At 44.3% G+C, this 24547-nt stretch overlaps 1 protein-coding gene across 12 annotated transcripts in view; it reads right to left on the reverse strand.

Moving 5' to 3' along the window:
• Nucleotides 1-9925: 9925 nt before the first annotated feature.
• Nucleotides 9926-24547, reverse strand: part of ZMIZ1 (zinc finger MIZ-type containing 1) — a 230852-nt gene continuing 216230 nt past the window's right edge. For 8 of the 12 annotated variants that reach the window (XM_072130119.1, XM_072130120.1, XM_072130121.1 and 5 more), the window contains 13 exons: nt 23824-24006; nt 22014-22091; nt 21173-21347; nt 20751-20937; nt 20421-20631; nt 18535-18640; nt 18258-18418; nt 18106-18173; nt 17611-17679; nt 15820-16067; nt 15100-15266; nt 14754-14993; nt 9926-14085 (listed from right to left, as the gene is read on the reverse strand). In XM_072130119.1, coding sequence (XP_071986220.1) covers nt 13978-14085; nt 14754-14993; nt 15100-15266; nt 15820-16067; nt 17611-17679; nt 18106-18173; nt 18258-18418; nt 18535-18640; nt 20421-20631; nt 20751-20937; nt 21173-21347; nt 22014-22091; nt 23824-24006 — 2001 coding nt within the window. In that variant the 3' untranslated portion in view covers nt 9926-13977. The remainder of the gene's footprint in view (nt 14086-14753; nt 14994-15099; nt 15267-15819; nt 16068-17610; nt 17680-18105; nt 18174-18257; nt 18419-18534; nt 18641-20420; nt 20632-20750; nt 20938-21172; nt 21348-22013; nt 22092-23823; nt 24007-24547) is intronic. The other 4 variants (XM_072130131.1, XM_072130122.1, XM_072130124.1 and 1 more) reach the window with 3 other exon arrangements.

Here is a 24547-nt window from a genome sequence, read left to right on the forward strand (position 1 = left end):
CACTATATACAGCTCCCCCAGCAATCACTATATACAGCCCCCAGCAATCACTGTATACAGCTCCCCCAGCAATCACTGTATACAGCTCCCTCAGCAATCCCTATATACAGCTCCCCCAGCAATCACTATATACAGCTCCCCCAGCAATCACTGTATACAGCTTCCCCAGCAATCACTATATACAGCTCCCCCAGCAATCACTATATACAGCTCCCCCAGCAATCACTGTATACAGTTCCCCCAGCAATCACTATATACATCTCCCCCAGCAATCACTGTATACAGCTTCCCCAGCAATCACTATATACAGCTCCCTCAGCAATTACTGTATACATTTCCCCAGCAATCACTGTATACAGCTCCCCCAGCAATCACTATATACAGCTCCCCAGCCATCACTATAAACAGCTACCTCAGCAATTACTGTATACAGCTCCCCCAGCAATCACTATATACAGCTCCCCCAGCAATCACTATATACAGCTCCCCCAGCAATCACTATATACAGCTCCTCCAGCAATCACTATATACAGCTCCCCCAGCAATCACTATATACACCACCCCCCAGCAATTACTATATACAGTTCCCCGAGCAATTACTATATACAGCTCCCCCAGCAATCACTATATACAGTTCCCCCAGCAATCACTGTATACAGCCCCCAGTAATCACTATATACAGCTCCCCCAGCAATCACTACATACAGCTCCCCAGCAATCACTGTATACAGCTCCCCCAGCAATCGCTGTATACAGCTCCCCCAGCAATCACTATATACAGCTCCACCAGCAATAACTGTATACAGCCCCCCAGCAATCACTATATACAGCTCCCCCGGCAATCACTATATACAGCTCCCCCAGCAACCACTATATACAGCTCCCCCGGCAATCACTATATACAGCTCCCCCAGCAATCACTAAATACAGCTCCCCCAGCAACCACAATATACAGCTCCCCCGGCAATCACTATATACAGCTCCACCAGCAATCACTATATACAGCTCCCTCAGCAATCACTATATACAGCTCCCCCAGCGATCACTGTATACAGCTCCCCCAGCAATCACTATATACAGCTCCCCCAGCAATCACTATATACAGCCCCCAGCAATCACTGTATACAGCTCCCCCAGCAATCACTGTATACAGCTCCCTCAGCAATCCCTATATACAGCTCCCCCAGCAATCACTGTATACAGTTCCCCCAGCAATCACTATATACATCTCCCCCAGCAATCACTGTATACAGCTTCCCCAGCAATCACTATATACAGCTCCCTCAGCAATTACTGTATACATTTCCCCAGCAATCACTGTATACAGCTCCCCCAGCAATCACTATATACAGCTCCCCCAGCAATCACTATATACAGCTACCTCAGCAATTACTGTATACAGCTCCCCCAGCAATCATTATATACAGCTCCCCCAGCAATCACTATATACAGCTCCCCCAGAAATCACTGCATACAGCTCCCAAGCAATCACTATATACAGCTCCCCCAGCAATCACTGTATACAGCTCCCCCAGCAATCACTGTATACAGCTCCCCAGCAATCACTGTATACAGCTCCCCCAGCAATCACTATATACAGCTCCCCCAGACATCACTATATACAGCTCCCTCAGCAATCACTATATACAGCTCCCTCAGCAATCACTATATACAGCTCCCCCAGCAATCACTATATACAGCTCCCCCAGCAATCACTATATACAGTTCCCCCAGCAATCACTATATACAGTTCCCCCAGCAATCACTATATACAGCTCCCTCAGCAATCACTACATACAGCTACCCCAGCAATCACTATATACAGTTCCCCCAGCAATCACTATATACAGTTCCCCCAGCAATCACTATATACAGCTCCCCCAGCAATCACTGTATACAGCTCCCCCAGCAATCTCTATATACAGCTCCCCCAGCAATCACTATATACAGCTCCCCCAGCAATCACTATATACAGCTCCCCCAGCAATCACTATATACAGCTCCCCCAGCAATCACTATATACAGCTCCCCCAGCAATCACTATATACAGCTCCCCCAGCAATCACTATATACAGCTCCCCCAGCAATCACTATATACAGCTCCCCCAGCAATCACTATATACAGCTCCCCCAGCAATCACTGTATACAGCTCCCCCAGCAATCACTATATACAGCTTCCCCAGCAATCACTATATACATCTCCCCCAGCAATCACTATATACAGCTTCCTCAGCAATCACTACATACAGCTCCCCCAGTAATCACTATATACAGCCCCCAGTAATCACTATATACAGCCCCCAGTAATCACTATATACAGCTCCCCCAGCAATCACTATATACAGCTCCCCCAGAAATCACTGTATACAGCTCCCCAGCAATCACTATATACAGCTTCCCCAGCAATCACTATATACAGCTCCCTCAGTAATCAGTATATACAGCCCCCAGTAATCACTATATACAGCTCCCTCAGTAATCACTACATACAGCTCCCCCAGCAATAACTATATACAGCTCCCCCAGCAATTACTATATACAGCTCTCCCAGCAATCACTATATACAGCTCCCCCAGCAATCACTATATACAGCTCCCCCAGCAATCACTATATACAGCCCCCAGTAATCACTATATACAGCTCCCCCAGCAATCACTGTTCACAGTTCCCCCAGCAATCACTATATACAGCTCCCCCAGCAACTATATACAGCTCTCCCAGCAATCACTATATACAGCTCCCCCAGCAATCACTATATACAGCTCCCCCAGCAATCACTGTATACAGCCCCCAGAAATCACTATATACAGTTCCCCCAGCAATCACTATATACATCTCCCCCAGCAATCACTATATACAGCTCCCCCAGCAATCACTGTATACAGCTCCCCCAGCAATCACTGTATACAGCTCCCTCAGTAATCACTATATACAGCTCCCCAGCAATCACTATATACAGCTCCCCAGCAATTACTATATACAGCTCCCCAGCAATTACTATATACAGCTCCCCCAGCAATCACTGTATACAGCTCCCCCAGCAATCACTATATACAGCTTCCCCAGCAATCACTATATACAGCTCCCCCAGCAATCACTATATACAGCTTCCTCAGCAATCACTACATACAGCTCCCCCAGTAATCACTATATACAGCCCCCAGCAATCACTATATACAGCCCCCAGTAATCACTATATACAGCTCCCCCAGCAATCACTATATACAGCTCCCCCAGAAATCACTGTATACAGCTCCCCAGCAATCACTATATACAGCTTCCCCAGCAATCACTATATACAGCTCCCTCAGTAATCAGTATATACAGCCCCCAGTAATCACTATATACAGCTCCCTCAGTAATCACTACATACAGCTCCCCCAGCAATAACTATATACAGCTCCCCCAGCAATTACTATATACAGCTCTCCCAGCAATCACTATATACAGCTCCCCCAGCAATCACTATATACAGCTCCCCCAGCAATCACTATATACAGCCCCCAGTAATCACTATATACAGCTCCCCCAGCAATCACTGTTCACAGTTCCCCCAGCAATCACTATATACAGCTCCCCCAGCAACTATATACAGCTCTCCCAGCAATCACTATATACAGCTCCCCCAGCAATCACTGTATACAGCCCCCAGAAATCACTATATACAGTTCCCCCAGCAATCACTATATACATCTCCCCCAGCAATCACTATATACAGCTCCCCCAGCAATCACTGTATACAGCTCCCCCAGCAATCACTGTATACAGCTCCCTCAGTAATCACTATATACAGCTCCCCAGCAATCACTATATACAGCTCCCCAGCAATTACTATATACATCTCCCCCAGCAATCACTATATACAGCCCCCAGTAATCACTGTATACAGACCCCAGCAATCACTATATACAGCCCCTAGTAATAAATATATACAGCCCCCAGTAATCACTGTATACAGTCTTCCAGCAATAACAATAAACACCCCCCAGTAATAACTATATACAGCTCCCCCAGACATCACTATATACAGCTCCCTCAGCAATCACTATATACAGCTCCCCCAGCAATCACTATATACAGCTCCCCCAGCAATCACTGTATACAGCTCCCCCAGCAATCACTGTATACAGCTCCCCCAGCAATCACTATATACAGCTCCCTCAGCAATCACTATATACAGCTCCCCCAGCAATCACTATATACAGTTCCCCCAGCAACCACTATATACAGCTCCCCCAGCAACCACTATATACAGCTCCCCAGCAATCACTATATACAGCTCCCCCAGCAACCACTATATACAGCTCCCTCAGCAATCACTACATACAGCTCCCTCAGTAATCACTATATACAGCCCCCAGTAATCACTATATACAGCCCCCAGTAATCACTATATACAGCTCCCCCAGCAATCACTATATACAGCTCCCTCAGTAATCAGTATATACAGCCCCCAGTAATCACTATATACAGCTCCCTCAGTAATCACTACACACAGCTCCCCCAGCAATTACTATATACAGCTCCCCCAGCAATCACTATATACAGCTCTCCCAGCAATAACTATATACAGCTCCCCCAGCAATCACTATATACAGCTCCCCCAGCAATCACTATATACAGCCGCCAGTAATCACTATATACAGCTCCCCCAGCAATCACTGTTTACAGTTCCCCCAGCAATCACTATATACAGCTCCCCCAGCAACTATATACAGCTCCCCAGCAATCACTATATACAGCTCCCCCAGCAATCACTATATACAGCTCCCCCAGCAATCACTGTATACAGCTCCCTCAGTAATTACTATATACAGCTCCCCAGCAATCACTATATACATCTCCCCCAGCAATCACTATATACAGCTCCCCCAGCAATCACTGTATACAGCTCCCCCAGCAATTACTATATACAGCTCCCCCAGCAATCACTATATGCAGCTCCCCCAGCAATCACTATATACAGCCCCCAGTAATCACTGTATACAGACCCCAGCAATCACTGTATACAGACCCCAGCAATCACTATATACAGCCCCTAGTAATAAATATATACAGCCCCCAGTAATCACTGTATACAGTCTTCCAGCAATAACGATAAACACCCCCCAGCAATAACTATATACAGCCCCCTGTAATAACTATATGCAGTCCCCCTATAACTATATACAGACTCCTATTATTATATACACCCCCACCATAATAATTATATACAGTCCTAGGTAAAATAGTAAAATTGTGCTCACTTTCCTCTGTTTCCCCGATGCAAGGCGACCTCCTTCCCTTCCCTGGCAGTGTCAGGACAGTGGACATTAGAGGTGTACCAGGATGGCACCCCCATCTTTGTATACATCCAATCGTCAATAGCCCAGGGAGCCTAGACCCAAATACACTGTGGGAGATTCGGGTGGTCATGTGACCACATAAACCGCCCACATTTGGTGGGGACGGCTTTAAGGCCAAAGTGGTGGTGGCTCTTTCATTGTTCTGTTGCCTGTTATTCTTTACAGAACCCATTGCATTGTGAGCACCTACTGAGTACATTTCCATTAACCCTTTCTGTGGATTGGAAAAAAAAAAAAAAAGCCCCTCTGGCCTGTTTTTTTTTTGTGTTCTGTTAAAATGTTACATTTATTCTATTTTACCAAATATTTATAACAAATTACTTTTATCGTCATAAATTCATGCATTGTGCATTTTCCCCTTAGTATTTGTATTAGTCTTTCCTCAATTACAACACGCTGTAAAATATGATGAGACACACATACAAATATTTATATGCACACAATGGGGGTCATTTACTAAGGGCCCGAATCGCGTTTTCCCGATGTGTTACCCGAATATTTCCGATTTGCGCCGAGTTTCCTTGAATTGCCCCGGGATTGTGGCGCACGGGTTTGGATTGTGTCGCGCGCGCACCAGCTTCCGTGCGCCACAAATAGGGGGCGTGGTTTTCGAGCAACCCGAATTATTCGGACAAGCCCCTGAATTTAAAAACCGAATTGTGTCGCATAAGGACCGCTTACCTTCACCTGGTCCAGCTCGGTGCATTCCGGCGCGATGAGTTTACTTTCAGCGCAGCAGCGCCACCTGGTGGACGGCGGAAGAACTACCTTATTAAATCCCGGCCGGACCCGAATCCAGAGCGGAGAAGCCGCCGCTGGAACGCGAATGGACCGGGTAAGTAAATGTGCCCCATTATATTATATATATATATATGCCCTAATATTTGGCCCACACCCAAATGTTATTTAGGGCAACACTGGCACTTGTGGGGCATCACTTTATAACATCCGTGTATCTTGTGATTCTACCAGGTTGTGATAGATAGTAGACGAGGTGCCACACTATATTAGCTTCTTGTACAGTATTGTCTTCACTTCATCCAGTCCATTGTGAATATTCTTCATATTTACAATCTTCTTCAAAGTAACTATGAAAGGGGATACAAGCCTAAGATCGTGTGCAATACTACTGCCTATATATACCACTGCCTATATATACCACTGCCACTTCCTATATATAAGTTTTATTGTGGTGCCGTGTAACTGAAGAGAGCAGAGCTGCACATTCCTGATACTAGTGACCGGGGAACACATGTTACCACAATTTCAGGCCTGTCATCTGTCAATGAGAGCCGGAGTCTCCACCAAGCAAAGTCTATGAGCCGGTACAGCACACACCAGGACTTACCTGAAGTATTCCACGTGCACACGGCTTGTACTCAATGTAAATAGGTTCTTAGGAAATGCAGGAGATTGAGTAACGTGGAGATTAGATAATGAGATGCCAGATACTCAGCAGTTCACTGAGGCCTTCCAGAAGAAGGTCCATAAACTCTCCCAAAGCCATAGGACCAACAATTCCATCTTCTGACTCGACACAAAGAGGCAGATTTACTTACCCGGTCCTGTCGCGATCTAGCGGCAGGTTCTCCGTCGAGGATTCGGGTCTTCCGGTGATTCACTAAGGTAGTGCGCCCGATGTCCACCAGATGTCGCTGCTGCGCTGAGGTCCGCTGGAGTCCTATGCTGGGTGCAGGTAAGCGCGTGTCAAGTGACACTATACGGCGGTTTTTCTGAATCAGTCTTCTGACGGCCACGCCCCCGATTTCCGTCGCATGCATGCCCGCGCCGATGCGCCACAATCCAACCGCGTGCGCCAAAAACCCGGGGCAATTCAGGGAAAAAAGGCGCAAATCGGAAATATTCGGGAAACCCGACGAAAAATAGCGATCCGGGCCCTTAGTAAATGACCCTCAAAATGTCAGGATATACAAAGCTTCTCAATAAATTAGAAGATCAGCAAAACGGGTTTGTTCAATTGAAAAAGTGAGCAACCGCGGCAGCCATGGGGCCGACAATTTTTTCATCGCCAACTTATCATGTAAAATATTAATTGCCGTTCCGGTCGACGCACCTGAGGCTTTTGTGTCGTGGTCGTTGTCTTTTTGAACGATTTCCTCGGTAACCACGTCTGCGTCCTGGTCGCTCCTCATCAAAAACGGACGTTCGCCCACATTTAAGTTCATTGAACCAGTATCTGAGTGTCCCCATAAACAGCTTCCAACTTTGCTTTCATCTCCTCACATTTTTTCCCATCCAAAAACAAAAAGTGAATTACCGGACGATACGGCGCTTTTTCCATCTTAGCAAAAAATCCTGAAACACGTCAATGGCTGCCAAATCCAAACTAACTAATCAATCAGCCTGCAATTTGTTTTGGCATTGTTTGATGATAACACCAACTTCCCTCAGTAACGCCCTCTGTGGTCCAACATGGGGACTTATGGAACCGCCCTCGTACAGCGGAGTCCTGGATGGGCAGCAGCGAGGGACCAGGGGAGGGACGCCTGCGTCCGAGCTGCCACGCACCCAGCATGAAGCGCTCCTAAACTTCCTGATAGACGGATGGACTGACTTTGGTCCTGAACCTGCACCAGCAGAGGACTGGGCTCCTCAAACCATTACAGATTGTGGAAACTAGATCTCCAGCAGCTTGGATTGCGACTCCCCTCTCTTCCTCCAGACTATGGGACCTTGATTTCCAAATAAAATGCATCAGTCCAGTTCTTTGTCTCCTTGGTCCAGGTGAGACACTTCTGGGGTTGTCTATCGGTCTGGAGCGGCTTGACACATGGGGGGACATTTACTATGGCGTTTCCGCCAGTTTTGTGGCGCTCTCACCACATGTTCTGCTCTCAGACCTATTTATTAGCTGGCGGCGCCAGAAAAAAATGACTTTTTCCGTCTGCTCCGACTCTTCTCCGAAAAGGGGCGTGGCTTTGGCGGCGTGGAAACTCAGACACAATTAATATGTGTCGCAGCCCTTTTTGGGCGCTGAAAACTGGCGGAAAGTAGACCAAAAGAAAACTGGTCTAGCAGGGACACAAAACAGAGCTATCGCACTGCTGCCTGTTCTCCGACTGTTGGACACATTTCTGGGGCTCGGGACAGATTTTGGTCCCAGGGACAGAAAATGGTCTCGGCGCCAGAAATGTCTCTGCACAGCTCCACAATATTACATGTGTATCTTCTCTCCGAGAGCAGGTCGGTAACAAAACCAATGCAGACACCGACACTTTATGTAAATGTCCCCCATGGAGTGTGACACTCATAGCTCTTGTCCTGGATACGTCTGTGTGTAGTGGCACTGTGTGAAGCACTGACTCCAGCAGAAGTCCTCTCCCTGTCATTTTCTTAGCAGTTCTATTAAGGCTGCGCTTATCCCAGTTGCTTGTGCATCTTTTTCTAGCAGACTTTCTTTCCACTCTGCTTTCTATTCATACGCTTTTGTGTCGCCTACTGAACCAGACTAGGGGACCTTTTAAAATGTTCAGGAAGCCTTTGCAGATGTTTTGGGTTAATTATTCAAATTTTCTGAGATAAGGACTTTTCCCTTAGCTGTAAACCGTAATCATTAATAGTAACAAACATAAACACCTGAAAAAGTTCCTTCTGTTTGTAATGAGGCACTTTTTGATTTGAATTTCTAAAAATAAGTTTTTGCTGATATTCTAATTTATCTTGTACAGTCAGTCCCTGGTTTACATTCAAGATGGGTTCCATAGGTTTGTTCTTAAGTTGAATTTGTATGTAATTCGAAACTGTATATTTTATAATTGTAGATTCAGACAAAAATGTTTTTAGCCCCAGTGACAATCGGAGTTTTAAAATTTGCTGCTGTAATTAGACCAAGGATTATCAATAAATCTTCATTACAGACACCTTACAGCTGATCAGTGCAGCCTGGGACTATAGTAACATCCAGAGAGGTCACCAGAGGTCACAGGGGTCCGTCTGTAACTAGGGGTCGTCTGTAAGTCGGGTGTCCTTAAGCAGGGAACCCCTGTATATGACATAAACGTTTATAAATGCCATAAATGATCGTATCACCCAATGACCCTTTGGATTACTAATTCAGGGCTGGCGCCAGCACTGGGTATGCGTTGGCAAGTGCCTGGGTCCAGAGGTGCTGGGGGCCCCATGTAAGGCTGTACCTAATGAATCCATAGGGTCTGAGGGGGGCTTATATAAAATAACCATGGGATGATAACTAGAGAAAATGTTAGGGAACAGGAGACTGTTTTAGTTTCTGAATTTCTAACACCCCCATGTAAGTTCACTGCAAAGGGTCCCACAGAGGCTCTGCCGCCCAGTGGCCTACTGATACCTGGAGCCGACCCTGTACTAATTCAACCCCATTCTTCAAGAATGTCCTATTTTTCCAGGTTTAATTAAGTGATGGCAATTACAGGAAACTTTTCAATTTTCATTTTTATTTAAAAAAAAAAAACCAAAAAAAAAGGGAAAAACAAAAAATTAACATAAATGGGAAACGGTGCTGTACAGACATCTCATCGACAAAATCTAGAAGGCATAGGCAGCGCTCTCCAGATATAGAATGAAGACTTCACACCGCGCACAGGTTTCATCTGAGTACATATTTATTTGATAAATATAAGGTGGACACAACTAACTACATACAGTTTTTGCAAGACTAAAAAGCACAATTACGTTATTTTTTCTGAACAATTTCAGCCTTGGGCGGCGGAGGGAGGAGGGCGAGACGTCTTCTCTCCGCCACGGAAGGGGATACAAATATGAATGATTAAATTGTACATACAATGTACAGACAAAATACAGTGGCCCTTTTTGCATGTTTTATTACAGATTGTACCATTTTTTTTTTTTTAGTTTTTTTTTTATTTCCCCCGTCTGATCATAATATCAAAAAAATTTATACAAAGAGAATTTGGTTACAATCTTTTTTTTTCATTTCCCTATAATCCACTATTTTTTTTTCACTGTGTGTGTGTGTTTTACCTCATGTAGCACCTTAAAATACACAGGACTAATGCGTGGCAGCTAAAATATTAGGATGTATATACCAAAAAAAAAAAATTAATAATTTTGTTTTCACAAAGGGTCAGAGTATTTTACAGGAGTGGAAACAATGTTGTGAATTCACACAAAATGCACCAGGCCCATTATGTTACCCCCCCCCCCCCAAATATAGGATTATTTCCACACCGTATGGAAACACACATTTTGTTTTTTTAAACATTTTTTCTAACCACTTTTTTTTTTTTTTGCAAAATAAAAAACAAACAAATGCACATTCCCAGGAAAATGAATGTGTCTGTGTTTTATGTCTCTACTGCTCATATACATTATTTACATTAGGGTCTGAAGTCCTTTAACCCTGCCCTGACCGCAGAGGGGCTAAGCACAAGCCGGCCACGCCGTCATCCCTTTTTTTCCTCGCTTTAAAGTGAACGGGTTTAACTAATTTCCAGTTGAAAGAAGCGTAAGAGCCGCTGTGTTTGTCTCTCTCTCTCCTTTACTGCTGCATACAATGTATCCAATGCTAAAGGTTTTGCATTATGAAAGGACAGGCAATAAAAAAAAAAAAAATTCTGAATTTTTAAAATACTTGTTGGCCAAATTCTGAGGCACAAGGAGCCGAAATAGAAAAGCCCCAGACATAACGATCCCATCGACCTGATTGAAGGAACACTGAACCTAGAAAAGAGTCCTATACGAAATACAGTTGTCAGTCTGCAGAATCTCGGAGAAATCCTGCAGAGGACTTTGGCCAAATTTCCTGCTAATCTGTTCAAATTTTTGGCTTCTGACCTGATGAGGGAGGTAGAGCACTTAAAGGGCATCTACCACCAGGATGAAGGATTGTAAACCAAGCACACGGACATACTGGTGTGCGCCCCCTCTGGCAGGATCTGCTCCTCTTTTAGCTCCTTATGTCCTTTTTTTTTTTTTTGTATAAAGGCTTTTAGAATTACAGGCAGTCCCCGGGTTATGTACAAGATGGGGTCCATCGGTTTGTTCTTAAGTTTAATTTGTGTGTAAGTTGAAACTGTATATTTTATCATTGTAGATCCAGACTATTTTTTTTTCCTGCCCCAGTGACAATTGGATTTTCAAACTTTTTGCTGTAATGGGACCAAGGATTATCCATAAAGCTTCATTACAGACACCTTACAGCTGATCATTGCAGCCTGGGACTATAGTAACATCCAGAGAGGTCACCAGAGGTCACAGGGGGCACAGGGGTCCGTCTGTAACTAGGGGTCGTCTGTAAGTCGGGTGTCCTTAAGTAGGGGACCGCCTGTATGTAGATGAGCCAGAGGGGTCTCAGGCTCCATAGGTGCCTGGAGCCCCTCAGGCTCATTTGCATAATGTTTAAAGCCTTTTTTCTTAAAAATAAGAGCATAGGAAGCTGAAAGAAGAGCAGATCCTGCCAGAGGGGGCGCACACAGTATAGTTAGTGTGCTGGGTTTACAATCCTTCATCCTGATGTCCTTTAATGCACACAGGGCAGAGCGAAGGATCCTGCTCCAGACAGTTGTCACACTCATCTCCTCGGACACAGAGAGAAAAATGATTATAACATTGTCAGGAATGGAAAAGATTAAGGGAGGAAGCCATATTTTCCTATTTTCAGTGTTCTTTTAATCTTCGCTCCTTTTTTCGGAACGCGCAATTTCTACACGGTTATAAATACACGAGGCTTTTAACCCTTCACGTCCACAGCAGCTGGAGGCGTCTCTAGGGAAGAAATGATATCACGGCAGAATCCGGGTGATAAGGGGGAGGAGTCACATGGACTCCATAAAATAACGAAACTGCATGAGAACAAACCAGGTCACTAAGCAACACAAACTCCTAAACTTTCTGAACATATTTACAATATTTTAATTGCATATGAACAGCGGTTGTGCGCTGCCATCTCACCTTTACTAAGACACCGGAAAATGTTGAAAATAACAAAATTTTAAAAAAATAAAATACACAAATAAAAAGTGGAGATGCATTTTTTTTTTTTTTTTTTATAAAAGTCTAAAATTTCTACACAATGAGGACACAAAAAAAATAATAAAATAATATTTGGAATTTCAAACTGCTAGAAGAGAAATCAAAAAAAGGGTAAATGATCACTTTGCCCCCTCCCCCAACTTTTTTTTTTCCCTCCATTTTTTTTTTTGTTAAATAAAAATTTTTTTTTTTTTTTTTTTACAAAATACAACTTTGGTGATAGAAAAAAAAAAAAAAAGACAAAATAGGATTGTTTGGTGCGTCAAGTCACGTCTGTACAAGCACAACACACACACGGGCAATGGTAGAAAAACTATCGTCGTAGAGAGAGGAGATAAAGATGGCGAAGCTGGGACGATGGGAATGAGAGAGAAGGAGGGAAAGAGGCAAGAAGGAGAGTCTTCTCTATCCCTTCTTATACGGAAGTGATCGGCAGGAGGCTGAATACCCTTTTATTTATACAGTGGGGGGGGCAGCGAAGGAGGAAAAGCGGTGAAAAAAAGTGAAAACAGAGACAAAGTAAGTCACATTGATTGGCACACATGCACTTCTGTACAAATATAACAACAGTTTTACAGAAGCAAGCAGCATTAACACACCAGAAGCACAGAAACTGGGTCAGACTCATGCATTTAGACCCCCCCCCCCCACACCTCTAGAAGGCACCTCGACCACAAGGTGTCCGGGAAAGAAGATTGCACAAATAACACACATTTTTTTATTCCATGTTGGATTTATATTAAAAAAAATGAAAAGAATCACCAGGCAGGTAAAAAAAAAAAAAAAAGGACCAGAGATTGTGTAACAGTCTTCTTGGGTCAAGCAAAATGATTCGAAAGCCTGAACAGAACCCATAAGCTGCTGTGAAGAAATTATCATCAATGCCCCTTGTTGCAGCTTAAAACTAACAAAAAAAATCCAAAACGAGTTGATGTCACGATGGAGAGTCCTGGTTAAAACATCAGGCCATGTTGTCCTTGTAGCTTCCATGCTTTGGAGGGGTTAAAGTCTGTGCATTTCGGAAACCTCTGAAACGGGGGCCTGGAAATTTTTTAGTTTAAAAACTGGAGCGACAAACTAAAAAAAAAGAGAAGCAGGAGGAGCCTTGAGGAGGCCGCCCTCTACGTCAGCACTCGTGAGCGGCGTGAAGCAAGATGTCTATCCTCCGCGCTCGCCTCTTAGGAACCTTGTGCTTTGGGTGTGGGGTTGTGTGTTTGTTCCATCTTTCTCCCAATGATCACGGTTCAGTTCTTCTTCTCCAGCTGGTGTGAGACTGGTGGTGGTGGTGGTGTGGGAAGGAGGGGGCAGCACTAGGCAGCAGGAGGGGTCGTTCAGATTTCCACCACTTCTTAGGCCGCCTAATGAGGACTTTGTCTTCACCGTTTCCCATTTATAAACCTCAGTTTGGGAAAACCAGGAAGCACCAGGTGAGAGGTCTACAGGCAGCCCCGACGCCACACATTGCCCCTGTAGCAGCGTCACTTATAGCGCATCAGTCTAAGGCAAGTGCAGCTGCACGACGACCGGGAAGGCAGACACAACGGAGAAGGGTCGGAGTTTCCAGAACTGCGCCTGCCTTTATGTGTCCAGACTGGCTGTATTATGGACCGGGGGAATGGGGGGAGGAAAACAGCTGCAAGTTTAGTTGTTCTCAAATAGGGAGAGAAGGTCGTCGTTGCTGTTGTTTGGTAGATCTGGAGGGTCCAGGTAGGAAAGAAGCTCATCTGGATTAGTAAGCTCTGGAAGCAGCTGCACAAAGGAAATACACAAGAAGAAGCTCGTGAAACTGGTACAACGATTTGCTTGCATTGCATTGATATTGTTTTTTGGGTATATTATTGGCACATACTTGATGCATCGTCATTTTGTAAGTGGAACTGTTGTTTATATATCAATGGATTATGTTTTGGAAGTAAAATGACTAATATTTAAGAATATAACCAAAATTGTGTGTAAGATTTAATAAAGATTTAGATTGTACCCTCGGAGTAAGGCTTCATGCACATGGCCAGGTGGAGGAGGGGTGTGAGCGATCCTCACCCCTGCCCTCTCCATAGAAAGCAGAGGGCCCGGTGCCGTATTCTGGACGATGGCCGACCGGCTTGGTCACAGTGCGGTGAGGCACTTTGGGCTTACCACACCGTGAACAGATGCCATAGACCTATATGGGGGCATTGATAGGGCTGCAATTTGTGCAGCCACATCCACACCCCCACATACGGCCTTACTGGTCAGAGCACAGGGGAAGCATGATCTAGCTTGCTATGGACAGTCCATTGTATAGACCAAGAAATGGCAAAAACACTTTCCCCAAAAATGCAACAAAGTAGCAAGCACTAAAGTGGAGGATCTCAGCCAAGCTCTAGTAATGTGCATCGTATTTAGGGTAAATGATATAGTCCCACAGTAAGACTTACATCCAATGATGGCTCTGGCATATCTGGAGGTCCTTGTCCACCAGGCTGACCTTCTAACACAGAGGAAGGGTTGAAGGCCATGTCCCCATGTGGATGGTTGGCAGCTTGTGGTGGGTGTCGAGGTTGAGGTGCTGGTCCACCGTGGTGTAAAGGCTGCCCAGGCTGGCTGCCCGGGTGAGGCGGGTGTAAGCCCTGAGGCATGGCGCCATGAGGCTGCTCAGAATTTCCGACATGAGGGATCTATAAGACAGAGAAGTAGTAAAGTCAGTACAAACCCTGCACTTACACTAAGTACTTAATACAACAATAACACAATAACACACAATAACACATCATTACAACTTACAGAGTCCTGCATGGAGTGGCTTAGAGGTTTGTCCAAGGAAGACATCCCACCGGGCATGTCAGGGGGGTGAGATAACTGGGGCCCATGCATGAAATCGTTCATAGACGTCCCACCAGGAGCTCCGTGCGGAAAGTCAAAGTTGCCGTGACCTTGATAATTATTTCCTGCTGATAAATAGTCTATAGTTATTGATACATTCTCTGAGAACGTCCAACACTCTACTAGTAGTAACACATACAGATGTTATCTAGAAATACAGGATGTGTCAAATAAATATCATTAACCCCTTAACGCCGAGGCCCTTTTTTGTTTTTTCATTTTTCACTCCCCACCTTCGAAAATCTATAACCAACGACGCATCTAACCACCAGAATCTGACCTGTCACAGTCACTCGAATCTCAAACTTTACCAAGTGAAAGGGATACATAACCTTGGATGAGACTATAACTTCAAGTGCTCACTTTTACTTGCTTCAAAAATACTTTTTAGATCCTAAGATATTGCACCCGATGACCTTGTGGAGTGACTGTCAAAAGTTTTCTCAATTTCAGATTTTTTTAAATTCAGAGCAAAGGCACTTTTTACCCTGAATTGTTGCAATTATAGTTTTGACAACTTTTTTTTTTAGAAAGACCTAAAAATAATTTTTGAATCATTTTACAGCCCTAAATGAACAGAAGAAGTTCTATATAATCCCATTTCCAGTAATCAGGATTTACCTGGTCCAACATATTCATTGGCATTACCGCCCCCTGGTGGAGGAGGCAGTGAAGGGTACGGTGAAGGGCCCGGTCCTAAGGCTGCAATCATTTCCATGACATTGGGCATGATCATCTGACTTGGACTCATAGTCTTAAACCTCTTGGAGGGCATCCCATCTGGGTCATCCTTAATGTGAATCTCTGACTTGATAGGTACCGGCCTCCAGCTACACGTGGGGTCTATGGTGACTTCTTCAAATTCAGAGCTATGGAAGAAGAAATGGCACTTTTATTTCAGAGCGCACTGAAGAATGTAAAAGTTTTCTAGACAACCTACTAGCGCAGATAAAGATGGTATAGTACACACAATATACAATGATCTATAGGCTCTCGGCTACATAAACACCATGGGGGGGATTTACTAATTCTGGCGCAAGCACGACTGTCGGCATCGGAGATCAGTCTCCGGAAAGCACAGCCCGATGTATTAAAGTGGCGCACGGCTGTAAGTAATTAATGGGTAGACAGAATTGATCATTCGGGCGCCATAAAAATGACATCTCATCAATGAGATGTGCGCCAAAATCTTACATGGACTGCGCCTTAATTTTGCTCTCTGACCATTTTTTTCCTGGTCTATTGTGCACCAAAAATTGCGTTTAAAAATGCTGACAAAATACACATAAATGTGACGGATAATGTGGAAAAGTTAGGCCACGCCCACTTGTGCAAGAAAAACCCCGGAGGAGTCGGGATAGTCGGAAACATCTGTTCTTTCTGGCGCAAACTCATTATAAATGATCCGCAACAGTTCTGCACCAAAAAAACATTAAAATCCTGGCATTTTTTTGGCGCAGATGCGATAATACATGTGCCCTAATGAACTTGAGGTTCTTCGTTACATTTTGATCAATTGGATAACCCCATTAACCACTTCATGGTGACCGCGTTAAAGGGGGTCCCTATGATAATGGGTGCAGTATCACATGGGGTCCACCATCACCACAGCGGAGCCCAGTATTCATAATGGCAGACTAAACCCCCCCTATGGCTCTGGGTCCCCATCAGCACCGCACCACAGAAACAATGAGGGCCATGCAGTACCTCACCGTGTGAACAGGTCCTGAATGCTCACCAATTCATATCATCTCACAAACTGGCAAGTAGGTGGCCACTATATGCAGTGTCCCGCACCAGGACCAGATGGGGCAGAGTGAAAAAAAAACCCTACAAGGCTAATCTTAAAGCCTTACACATCCCGGATATCCATGACGAGGGGCATTTATCAAACTTTTTTTCTTACTTTTTCTGTGACTTTTTAACATTTTTGTGACTTTTGTTGGCATTTCACAAAATGTATCTTTTTTTTTGTCAGTGGGGCGCCTGATTTGTCATAAGATTGCAGATATGGACTTATAAAAAAAAAAAAAATCTAGTTTTGGAGCAATTGCAATTTTGTGCGCAAATAAGCTCCAGTCTAGAGAATGCGTCAGCGAGAGGTTTCGTAAAAATGTGAGACTTTTGTCCGACTTTTCAAACAACGGTCTCAAAAACCCACCAGACTCACCTGCCTCCTTTATCATTGACCAAGAAAAACCAGACAAGCCCAAAACCTTACCAAAAAAAGCCTAAAAACTAGCCCTGCCTTTCTAGACTTAAGATATGGAGCCGATATGTTACAATGCAATGTAAATGTATGGGAGATCGACTTCAAATGCAGAAGACATGATATGTTTTGTAATAAACTTTTATAGGGATGGATTTCCATGTACAATATCTGGGCAGCTTTCGGCCTCTGTCAGTACTTACTTCTGTATTGCATTTAGGATTCCCCACATGTACTGATCTACTTCAAGGCCTTCTAAGAGTGCGGTCTTACTGGAAGAGACAGGAAATCAAATATCATATGGAATGTTCCAAACCAGCAGTAAAATACACAGGGATATCAATGCTCCAGGACAGCAGAACCAGGGGCTGGTAACACTGGGCCATTACACATCAGAGCCATCATTTACAAGAGAATTGGGGAAGAGCATAAATACAGAAGGTGAACCAATTGGTCTTCCACTCCCCGTCCATCCCCCATAGGGTGTCCGCTGCTGTGACATCATAGGGATAACGCTGATGTGAATTTATGGAAATGTAGCTGGGCATTTGTTGCAGATTTTAAAAAAATAAAAAAAAATATTTACTGCACACATTCTACACAAATGTATAAAATACATGAAATCTCTGCACATATTTGAGCACAGTAGGAATGCCACTGCCCGTGTTCTGAGCCTTGTACAGTCATCCTATACTTACTTGCATACAGGGCACCGCCACGTTCCCCGCTCACAGTTTAGCTGCAGATAGGATTCGAGGTCGAAGCACTGGAATAGAGAGCGCGTCAGGTCATTATTAGGCACCCAAAAGGATAAATGAATGGAAATTGGTAACCTGTCCGGGGTACTGACCTGTACGTGTTTGCAGTCGTGCCCCCGTGCCGGCAGCTGGATCCGCCTGAATGTGATTGGGCATTTTAAAGAGACCTTGATAGCCGTCTGCTCCACGCCGTCCTCCCCGTTCAGAGCCGCGTTCCCGGATGAAGCCGCCACACTGCTGAAATTTCTTTTTACTGTACGAGCGAACAAAAAACATTTATTAAGACAAGAGGCGTAAAGACACCTTGTAGCCATTCACTTGTATATAATCCGGAAATGTATCTGTAGAGTATTCGAAGTGGTAACTTACTTTTTGTAATACAGTGTTCAGCGGGGAGCAACCTCTTCTTCAATAAACCCTGCAGCACTGAGCGCACCGACGGCCGATGAACTAACTGCAGCACGAACAAGTGCGACTGTAGGGATGAGAATAACCGGTCACTATACATTGTACACATCAGTCATATATACTGACAACTAGCTACAAGGGGGAACCTAATATGGTTTTATACAACTCGGTGAAATCGCTAGGGCAAAGTAAAGGGCCTATTTACCAGCACCTAATAAGACCCATCCGGAAAAGAATGTGCGCCAAACAAATATCAGCCACAATAAATTATACACAGAATTAAAAACATGCATTGATGCAAGGAAGTCCAACCCAGAGGTTTTGACAGGGTTAATGTCCAATGTTATTATTAATATTATCACATACACTAATTACAATTGTAATACAGTTCAGATAATATCAATACAACCACAGATGTCACCCCCAGACAAAGGCTTTCATCAAGGGAGTGTTATCAGTGAAGTTATAGAGATATATACTTCTATATATGTGTATGTATATATACTCTGCTCAGCAAATACTAATACAAGTGAATATTTCTTATGTGTGCGATACAATAGTAATTAGCATATGTGGATACATAATATTGAGCAGAACGATAGCCCTGGTCCTGTTGTAGTCTCTGGATTTGACTTCCATGAACCAATGCATCTTTTTAATGCTGTATATTTTTTGGGGGAAATAACTATTGATAATTGTATGCATGGGCTTGTCGTTTTCTGATAGTTCTTATTGTTGTACACAACGATTCATGAAGAGCGCTTTAGGCAGAAATTGATCATATTTTAAGTCGAAGGAGTAGGTTGGAGATAAAGTTATCCAAATAAGAAAGCTTAGAGAATAATTTACAAATAACCGGCCCAATGAGACTAATCATTCATCACTGAGGAGGGCCCTTGACTCCAAGATCAGCGGGCTTAGTCTAGTCTTATGGGTGACTGGCCCTTATTCTACATGATCAAAATCTTATATGTAGGGTCAGGTTAAAGGACTAAAGAATGATCTAAAGGTCCGGGCTTTAAAAAATACATACATGAAGCTATTTAAGCTACAAAACAGACCTCAGGAGCTGGACTCGGAGGTGGGACAGACACAAGCCAGATAAAATCAATGCTCCAGGAGGTCTGAAGATGGACACCAGTAGTGGATTGTATGGTTTAGGCAGTAGCCCGGGGCCAAGGCTTCTAGAGGCCCGTGACCACCCAAACCACCCAACACATTGGGGCAGATTTACTTACCCGGTCCGTTTGCGATCCAGCGGCGCGTTCTCTGCGCTGGATTCGGGTCCGGCCGGGATTCATCAAAGCAGTTCCTCCGACGTCCACCAGGTGGCGCTGCTGCGCTGAAGTCCGCTGGAATGCCTCGAAATACACCGGCCTATCCAGGATGAAGGTGAGTGTAATTTTCGCGACACAATTTTTTTTTTTAAATGCGGCGGTTTTTCCGAATACGTCGGGTTTTCGTTCGGCCACGCCCCCCGATTTCCGTCGCGCGCATGCCGGCGCCGATGCGCCACAATCCGATCGCGTGCGCCACAATCCCGGGGCAATTCAGGTACAATCGGCGCAAATCGGAAATATTCGGGTAACACGTCGGGAAAACGCGAATCGGGCCCTTAGTAAATGACCCCCATTGTATACTGAGAAGGACCTTCACCCATGAAATCCTGCTCTCTATACACATGTACATTCTAGCACCTTCGAAGCTCCTCTAAAGGTCCTGAAACCACAGAAAGAAAGCAGCAGAAGGGACGCATGCTCCATCTCCCAAGAAGCCGATTCTGGTGCCAGATGTAGGAAGTGATTCCAGACTTGTAGGAGCTTAATCCGCCCCTGATAAACACTTACACAACAACAGGCAGTGACGGTAATCTGGATGGTATTGCGGCCGGGCTGGCAAACGTGCTTGAGGTGCAAAGGTTTGTGGGAAGTCTTATTGTCACCTCGCTCAATGGTAAGAGGAGTGGCGTTGACGCTGACTTGCACAGACGCCGGCCAGTTAGTGTTCATTTGTCTGTCTTCATGATGGTAGCACTTAAATTGCAACTCCAAGTCGGACCTGTAATATTGCGACAGTAAAATAGATAAATGTATCATCCAGTTATCTCTGCATTCTCTTCTCATTCTCAAACAATAACATTCAAATATTGGCCAACGTATATCACGTAAGAGCTTTACCTCCACATGAGAGTCTGATGGACGGTCGGCCGCAAGTGGAACACGTGGTTGCTGACCGCTAGGTTGTGCTCCAGGCGAAACGGCTCCAATACTACTCCATCCCGGACAGGAAACGTTAGCCGGAGTTCGTCCGTATGGCTGGCTGAGATCGAAGAGGGAGAGAAAGCGTGAACTTTCCCTTTTGCATCTGCAGTGCGACAATGGTAGAGGGGTAAGGAAAGCATTCGGCAATACAAGAGGCATCAATCCACCCCAAAGGCAGAGTAAACGGCTTCACTACAAATCATTGGTGACTCTTCCATGAAGACTATGAAGTCTTATCCAAGCAAAAAGAGAGACCACTAGGCCACGTATTATATCATAGAACAAATATGCTACATGTGATGCACAAACTGCTTCAACATTGGTCAATGGTCACTCACTTGGTGGTGGAGGTAAAGAGCTCATGTTTGGCTTGATGTCGGGAGGAAATGGAGGCTTGACATCTTGACTCGGGGACAGGTAAGGTGGAATAGTACTGCCAGGAGTCATCGGTGGGGTGGGGTTTCCAGGAACAGGCGAGTGAGGGTAATTGCCAACGGGACCCGGTCTGGAGGGCTGGAAAAAAAAACATAAAAAAAAAGGTAAATTTGTTTTATACAACGATTGATCATTTGCTTTAATACCGTGTTAGTGGCTGCGGATGGCACTTTCGTGGTTTACAGCTCATTGCTGGCCGGATTCCTCTGTACTTGCCAATGTCCAGCTCCAAATCACCGCTATCCTCAGCCGCTAACATCAGTGTAATAACACCCGAAAAAACAAGTCTTAGAGGACCACTGACAAGTCCTAAGTGACAGCAATAAATAATAATAGCAAAAAATAAAGCTAAATAAATTCTGGCTGCTTAGTCTTAAAAAATACTACAGTGATACATAGTACAACAAACTACCAGATTGGCACAAGAATTAGTAGTGTCAGGGTCTACAGGGTCAAAAAATAAATTCTGTTTTAAAGAGGCGGTTCAGAATTTTTCTACAAACAACTAAAACCAGAAACGTGATCAACTAAAAAAAAACAAAAACAAAACAAAAAAACCCCCACTTGTATGAGAGGAGGATGGGGAGAAACGATGATCGTATGAACGACCATTTGTCAGAAAACCCCTCAGCAATTATCTGAACAAGAAAGTAAATGACCGAAGATCTCGGCCACGGATCTCGACCCAGAACTCAGCAACCCCAACCCTCCCAAACTGATGATTTGGTAGGAATTTACACTCACCCCGTTCATACTGCCTTGGCTATAGCTACTGTAGCCGCTCCCAGAAAAGTTGTTATTTTGTCCATTAAACTGCTCTGGCTATTAAAAAAAAAATAATAATAATGGATTAAAAAAATGTTAAAAAAAAAATTAAATGATTAAAATTTGACTTAAAATATGAGGAAAAAGAAAAGTCAACGACAGGAGAAATGATCAGCCGAGAAGCAGCAGCATAAAACTTCTTAAGTTTTAGGGGGAGAACCTCTAACAGTCCAGAAGGAGTTCATTACTTATCTGAACATCTTTACATTTGGCTCAACGTTGGATAAGAAACTCATCCCAAAATGAAGACTTTGGCACTTAAATACATTCAGCGTATCATGAGATGCATAACCCTGTGGCCTCACACGGATAGACGCCAATGCGTATTTATAGATATTTTATATGACCGCCACTAGTACCGTATTTTTCGGACTATAAGGCGCACAAAAAAAATACTTTAATTTTCTCAGAAATCAAAGGTGCGCCTTATAATCCAGTGCGCCTTATATATGAACCGTACTTACAGACAACAGCTGCCGTGCACTGTGCACAGGTCTGCCACCTGCTGGTCATTCATTCTTATAATCAGGTGCGCCTTATAGTCCAGTGCGCCTTATATATGATCCGTACTTACAGACAACAGCTGCCATGAACTGTGCACAGGTCTGCCCCCTGCTGGTCATTCATCCTTATAATCAGGTGCGCCTTATAATCTGGTGCGCCTTATATATGATCCATACTTACAGACAACAGCTGCCTTGTACTGTGCACAGGTCTGTCCCCTGCTGGTCATTCATCCTTATAGTCCGGTGCGCCTTATATATGAACCATACTTACAGGCAACAGCTGCCTTGAACTGTGCACAGGTCTGTCCCCTGCTGGTCATTCATCCTTATAATCAGGTGCGCCTTATATATGAACCGTACTTACAGACAGCAGCTGCCTTGTACTGTGTACAGGTCTGCCACCTGCTGGTCATTCATCCTTATAATCAGGTGCGCCTTCTAATCCAGTGCACCTTATATATGATCCATACTTACAGACAACAGCTGCCTTGTACTGTGCACAGGTCTGTCCCCTGCTGGTCATTCATCCTTATAGTCCGGTGCGCCTTATATATGAACCATACTTACAGGCAACAGCTGCCTTGAACTGTGCACATGTCTGCCACCTGCTGGTCATTCATCCTTATAATCAGGTGCGCCTTGTAATCTGGTGCGCCTTATATATGAACCGTACTTACAGACAGCAGCTGCCTTGTACTGTGTACAGGTCTGCCACCTGCTGGTCATTCATCCTTATAATCAGGTGCGCCTTCTAATTCAGTGCGCCTTATATATGAACCTAGACATTTAGCAGGCATTTATTGATAGTGCGCCTTATAATCCGAAAAATATGGTATATATGACCACTAGGCAAACCTGAAAATTCTTCCCAGTGCCGTCTAGATTTAATGATTCGGAGCAAGTGCTCCTGACTCTAGTGAAGTTACGGGATCCATCATAGGTGACCTCTCTATTTGCTCTCCGGGTCAGGCTTGTGGCTGTCTGTACAATGATAATGGCTGCAGGATTGCAGGAGGGAAACTTATCCATCCTTACAAATGACATGACCCGATTCCCTAAACACTTTGTTTAGGAGATTTAAGAAAAACTGCGCAATGCATTCTGGACAGTAACATAATATTTACCAAAAAATGGCTAAAAAAACTAAAGTGCACAACCAATATCGAAATAAATCGATAGCTATGACAATAGGAAAGTCATGGAATGTGGACAAGGCTCCTCACCTTGTAATACTGCCCCATGCCCACACTGGGAGGGGGGTATTGTCCGGCATTCTGTTGCCCCGCCATCCTTTGGCCTGGGTAATTTGGAGACGTCATGGGCCTTGCAGGATTGGGGCTTGGGTACTGCCCAGGCTGATTAGGAAACTGACTGCTTGGTCCATATTGCTGGCTACCGTAATTCGGCTGCAAAAAGGAGATACAAACACAATATTAGATTTTGTGATACAAGAAACTTTTGGCAGAGGCGAGCGCCCCGATTTCATGGCTTCTATATTGAATACATACAGAAATGATGATCCCACTTTAGACCATTTACCTTGGAGCATTAGATATTTATATAAATTTATATTTGCTAAACAATACCAAATATTTAGAGTAGGCAGCTAATGGCGCAGGATACGACCCCGCTGAATTGTATCCTCTTATCATAAAAAATATATTTTCTAATAATAGTAATAGTAAACGTTTTGCATTTGTTTTCTTTGGCCTCCTTGTTTTCTAGAATCGACTTTTTAAATTATGCTAATGAGCCCAAAGGGCTTCTGGGGATGTGACTAGAGCCCCGCTGTACTGCAGATTCTCAGGCTATTACACTGTGCAGACGCACCCCCCTCTCACTGTGTACAGAAAGTTCCTCTTGCTGGTGTGAAGCCTAGTGAGGGGAAGTGCCAAAGGAGCTGGGCGAGGATGAGACAGGATGAGAGTGCGTGAAGCTACAGCATCG

This window comes from Engystomops pustulosus, chromosome 11 (assembly GCF_040894005.1).
Source record: "Engystomops pustulosus chromosome 11, aEngPut4.maternal, whole genome shotgun sequence".
NCBI lineage: Eukaryota > Metazoa > Chordata > Amphibia > Anura > Leptodactylidae > Engystomops > Engystomops pustulosus.